The 6,000-nt window shown below is 39.8% G+C and overlaps 1 protein-coding gene across 3 annotated transcripts in view; it reads left to right on the forward strand.

Moving 5' to 3' along the window:
* The window catches only part of LRP8 (LDL receptor related protein 8), a 174,218-nt gene extending 169,038 nt beyond the window's left edge, over positions 1–5,180 (forward strand). For all 3 annotated transcript variants that reach the window (XM_039556172.1, XM_039556171.1, XM_010408814.4), the window contains 3 exons: positions 1,498–1,566; positions 1,805–1,977; positions 2,864–5,180. In XM_039556172.1, coding sequence (XP_039412106.1) covers positions 1,498–1,566; positions 1,805–1,977; positions 2,864–2,902 — 281 coding nt within the window. In that variant the 3' untranslated portion in view covers positions 2,903–5,180. The remainder of the gene's footprint in view (positions 1–1,497; positions 1,567–1,804; positions 1,978–2,863) is intronic.
* Positions 5,181–6,000: the final 820 nt, after the last annotated feature.

A 6,000-nucleotide genomic window follows, 5' to 3' on the forward strand; every position in this document is an offset into this window, starting at 1 on the left:
TTATGTGATCCAGCACAAGTTCTGGGTGAAAAATTCCCCCTGTGCAGCTTTAGTGCTGCTGGACACGTGGAATCACTACAGCCCAAGACAAGCTGCCTCTGTTTTGTGTGGCCGTGCTTGGCATGTTAATGTGGCCTCATCATGACACAGGTTTGAAGTTTTGCATTATTTATCAGAAAAGCATCCCAGTGGAGAGCACTAATAGGCTCTCCTCAATGGAACACCAGCCTGCATCTCAGAGCTAACAGGCAATCCCTCCAGGTCCTGCTGCCAAGGCAAAGCAGAAAGGCTGAACTGCTGTTCAAAAAAAAAATTCTAGTCCAGAGAGAAGATTTTGCTCTGCAGGACCTCAAACAGACATGTATGTTTAAAAACAGTAAAATGTTTCTTTTCCCCAAATGTTTCACTGTTTCCATTACATCTGGAAAGCAGCAATACACCACCTCTGTCTGCAGAACAGTGTTGCAGTGCACTCTGCGCTGTGTGGGGAAAGCACAGTCCCATGGCTAAAATGCATTCAGTTCTCTTTCTGCAAGTTTCTTTCAAATGCAATAATTACCTTTTTAATAAGCCATGAAAGTAAGGTGCTTTTATTGTCCACTTTGGAAACAGTCTGGCTTGTTATTAAGTAAACAACTATGTAATGCAACAGCCTGCTACAAGGAGGTATTTAAAAGTTGCATGAATTGGTGTATCAAAAGAAAAAGTAGTTAGTTCCTCCTATCTCAACTCCTGATATTTTAGCAAGAGTAAATTTTCTATACTGATCCCCTATATAAGATCTCAGAGCAAACATTTTAAAGTATAGAACTTGAAAGGTATATTGAATTTTTTTAAATTATATTTTCCTGTAATTGCTTCTTTTCTAAGTACACTATTGAATTTTGGAACCATTCTTGTATGCTGAGGCAGGCTGCAGCAATGAGGGATAGATGTGTTCACTAATTCCTTAGCTGTAAATAATAAAAAAGGAAAAAATTAAACAGAGAATTTGTGCAGATGGCTTTGAACTACATTCTTTTTCTGACAGCTCAATAAATCATTAATTGTGTTAGTACTAGAAAGTGTTCTGCTGTGGATTTTTAAGAGCGCTATTCACCATGCCCTGATCCGTGCATGGCATTTCCATTAAATGTCATGTTTTTAAAACTGGCCTCCTTTTTTTGTGCTTGCAACAGTCACCCATTTCTGGTCAGAGCTTCTCTGACAGCCCTGTACCCCGTGTGTCCCTTCACTGGGCACGAGCTCTGGGGTGCCCCTGTCCCCCTGCGAGGCAGCGGCACTGCAGGGACCTCATTCCTCAGGAGAAGGAGCTCAGCTCAGCCCAGATCTGTGTGCACTGCTCAGCATCTCCTGAATAATTTTATTATGAAACATTTTTGTAAATTCTTTAATTGCAAAAGCTTTCTTATGGGCAGAACAACACGGGTAGTAACAGAAAACATTCTTTAAAACCAGAAAGTGAGTTAAATGATCAGAACACTTCTGTAATTACAGATGCAAATGATGATGAAGGCTTCGGTTCAACTGTGACAGCAGCTGTGATTGGAATTGTCATTCCTGTGGGTAAGCGGATTGGATTTAACCTTTGAAGGAGATCACACCAAAGTGCAATACCAAAAGAGTGCATTTACCACAGTAAATACACTTTTCTAGTTTTCAGAGGTGTAGTGGGAAAGAGGAACTGTTGGATTGGGGAAAAGTAGCCCAGCTTTGAGAAAATGTTATGAGGATGGCTGCCAACATGGGAACATCCCAGCAGATCCATGCCTTCCTAACAGCCCTTTCTTTCCCCTCTCCTCAGTGGTCATTGGCTTGCTGTGCATGGGGGGATACCTCATCTGGAGAAACTGGAAACGGAAGAATACTAAAAGCATGAATTTTGATAATCCAGTTTATAGGAAGACAACAGAAGAGGAAGATGAAGATGAAATCCATATTGGACGAACTGCCCAAATTGGACACGTGTACCCAGCAGTAAGTACCTGAGGAGATGGCTGATGGAGAAGATTAATTCTGTTGAGAGTTCCAATACAGAATTTGGATTAGTGTTGCTTATTTGCCACATAATGACAAAAACCAGAACTTCTTTAGTATCATTGATTAGGCAGAAGCATAAACATCCATGCAGCCCATGCAGTTATCTTAGAATACAATGCTCTGTATCAGATACTCTGTTCAAAGGAAGAGTAATTGTCCTAATCAAGGTACCAATCTGACAAATGTAAAGCTCCCTCAAGAGCAACCTCAGTATGGGACAGGTGATTACTCATCCTCTACTGGATTCCACTATATCTCTGCTTAGGCTGCTACCAAGTGTCTAAACTATCGTAAGGATAAATTGAGTTTCTCTACAAATCGGGGAGAATATTTTCTCCATAGTAACAGTCTAAAGAAAAGTCACATTCCTCACAAGGAGAAGTGAGTGAGGTTCTGTAAGAAGTTAAGGAAAAGGATCCTCCCTCAGAGCAGCATCCCTGGGGAGAGGAGCATTGGCAGGTATAACTGCATTGTATTTTCAGAAGAGAGCAGGAAGATCCAGAGTAATGAGTGAAGGCAATACAGCTCCTCTGGGCAGGCAGGTGGGCAGATAATGTCCTATATCATCTAAAGGTCCCACACAAGACCCCACTGGAGAAAGTGCCATCCCTTACAAGGAGCCTTACCCAGTATACAAGGGCAGGAAATTTTCCAGCACCTCTTTAGTAACACCTGAGCAAGTGACCTCGTTTGGGGAGAAAAAAATCGCTATCTAGAATAGACTTGTCACCAATTCAGTAGGGACAGCCATGAGAGTTTTAACAAGAAATACAAATTAGCACCAGTATCAGAGTTCACAAAAGTGTGTTTTTTCCCTCCCCAGCGTGTAGCATTAAGCTTAGAAGATGATGGGTTGCCATGAGGATGCTGCTCCAATCAACTGAACACAGAACAAATCTGCTTTGGATCACAGAACCTGCTTCTTCTTTTTGATCGTTATTTATGTTGCAGAAGGGTAACCACAAAGTTATAATGAACTGCAAACATCCAAAGGATGTGAGAGTTTTGTATGTATAATCTTTTATACACATTTTAACTTGTTGCACTACCCATTTGTGATAGTGAATAAGCAACAGCTGAGCTACTAACTCAATGTACATAACCAGCCAGGCTGAAGGTTCAGTAGCTATTGCTTTATTTTAAGACTATATTTATAGATATTTTGTAAATATGTTGAATATGCTTTGTGGCTATCCATCAACATAAGTAAAATAAATTCTGTACAGGCAGTTTAGAAATATTTATTAACAAAATCTGGATTATAAGATCTGTTCTGTAAATATAGTAGAGGGGTGAGAGTATTTATTTTTTGTATGTTTGGCTTGCTGTGCATAGATTATCTGTGTATATATCTATCTGGACAAGATAGATATATAGACATATAAATATATACATATATATAAAAATATATACATATATTTTAAAACTACTAGCCTACATTTATGAAAATTAGGGATAATTGAATTTTTACAGGATGTTTGAGAAGTTTGCTGTGAAATCTAAAGACACTATGTAAGAAAGAGCTGTAGTGTAAGATAGCTGACCAGTGAAGCACTCCATAAAAAACAGCTCCTGATTTCCATTCTGGCTCTTAAGGGCTGCTTTTACATTTTCCAGTCTATCCATGAAGAATCCATGCAGTGCATTTAACTGGAGAGCTATTGCCTACAGCATTTCAGTCAGGAGAAACTCCTACAGCACCTAGGGTTTTTGTGTTGTATTGTTGCTTTTTTACAGCTTGGTACAAATCTGATTTGGTTTTTGCTTGTTTGTTTCTAAATGTAAATCTAAATGCTTTTCCACACTGGCAATCTTGCACCTCTCAAATCAGTTCAGAATTAACAGAAACAAAGATTTAGCCATGTGTTTCCACACTCCCAAGTGAGCGCTCTCTGTGGTTCATCAGGAGAATAACATAAAAGTCACTTCCTTCCCTCCTTGCCCTTGTTCCCTGCTCATACTGATTAAAAAACCCCATTTTAGGAGCTGCTGTGGGCACACAAAGAACTCTTTGAAGGGCAGCAATTCCCTTCCAAAGTCTGGCCCGTGGAACAAGATGCCCCATGGCAGGTCTCCCAGAGCAGGTTAAAAACTCCCAGCCTTACCAGTGTCTTTGGCTGGGTCACCCTGCACCTGGCAGAAGAAACACCTGGTTTTTCTTATCTCATTCTATGGGATTTCCTGGGAATTCTGTGGGAAGAGAATACACTTACCTCCCACTGCATAACGGACTAGTACCTCCCTGAACTGTACCAAATCCTAGAGAAATCTTCCCCTGTTTTTATGTCAGTCCAAGCTTTTGTGTTTGAGTGAGTAGAAGAAACTCAGCCTGAGTAGGTTTGGGGGTTTTTTTCCTTTTGTTTTCCTTTCTTTTAGAATAAATTTACAGTGTAATGTGAGCGGGAAGCTGATTCTTGACTAAGAGAAGGAAGGAAGTGTCCAAAGCCCTGGTATGCATTACAAATATAATTCATACTCTCAAATGCCTCATGGCCTGCATAAACAATACAGAAGTAATCAAGCATCCTTCTATTCCAAATTTTAGATTTTAAGGCAGTGACAAAATGAGTGAGATATCCCATTATTGTTGTAAGGTATGAAGCTCTCTTTCTACAAATCCATGCACTGTGTGCATGAAGAAAAAAAGCTGAGAAAGGCTGTATGTGATAACACTGTAACTAACAGACGAATGTAAATATATATGAAAGTTCTACAGTTTTGATACTTTTTTAAGAACACACAAACCTGTACAAACCACGTGTAAAAGGCTGCAGGTTTTTTCAAACCATTGTACATGAATTCAGTGTGCAGTGCTGATTTCAACCTTTACAGATTTATAACTACTGAGAACACCAAATTTGTTTTTAAAGAAATTAATTATTTTAAATAATGGTTCAGATTGGTAGGGTGATATTTAACATTGTAATCATTTCTGCTCTGTCTTGTCATACTGAAGTTCTGTTAGAGTAAGTTCTTGCTTGGTGCCTTTTGTGTTTCAGTTCTTACCTTCCGGACAAAAGGCCCAGGGAGGGGCGAGGGGGGGGGACTCTGTGTAACACTTGCTGTACTGGAAACCAAATGAACACGTTTGTAAAACAGTGCACTGTTTCTATAGAAAGATTAAATTTTTTTATTTGGGACTACTGAACTAATTACTTCATGGTGTCTGAAAGGGGGGGGTGTATCATATTTTGGTCTGAGTTTTCTCTAACTCTTAACTGCCCAATGCCAGAGTGGGATTTGGGAGCAGTGCAGGGTAATTCAGCTTCAGCATCACAGTAGCAGCATTGGGGACAGTTCATATTCCACATGTGACTCAACAGAGCATTTTGTTCTGAATTGTCTCTTTCTGCCACTTTGGTTTTGGTCATTTGCAAATCACAGGGAAAACAGCACCAGGTTCATTATTTCTTTGAGCTGAACATTCCATCAGTGATGTAACTTAGTAAAACCTCCCATGGTAAAAGTACACCAATCCTTACCCAGTGTGAGAAAATGTCCCAAAAGTGAACAGTGCCCAGAACAGAACTGGTGGAGCTTTTAACCTGAACTATTAGATGTTGGACTATTCAACAACTAATTGCAAACTACTGCATTTCTTCTTAGAGCTTTTGGTAAAACACCTACAGAAGCTGCAAAACGCCTTACAGCCACACTTATGCCACCCTGAAAAAAAAGACAGAAATACTGCTGTTCTTGGAATATCAACAGGCAGACTCAACTTTTTTTCTTTTAAACATACAAACAGTCCCTTCCATGGAAATAAAGCTGGAAAAAGGTTCACTGTACTGGAAGTACAACAATAGCTTTGGCTCAGAAGTGACTCAGAACTAAACACACAGTTAACTTACTCTCTCTTCCCTGTCTCTTCAGAAAATGAAACCCTGGATAATACAATACAATACAATATCTTTCCCCATCACATGTTGTACAAAGCCCTTGGGAGCAGTGCATTCATAG

The sequence above is a fragment of the Corvus cornix genome, chromosome 8, assembly GCF_000738735.6.
Source record: "Corvus cornix cornix isolate S_Up_H32 chromosome 8, ASM73873v5, whole genome shotgun sequence".
NCBI lineage: Eukaryota > Metazoa > Chordata > Aves > Passeriformes > Corvidae > Corvus > Corvus cornix.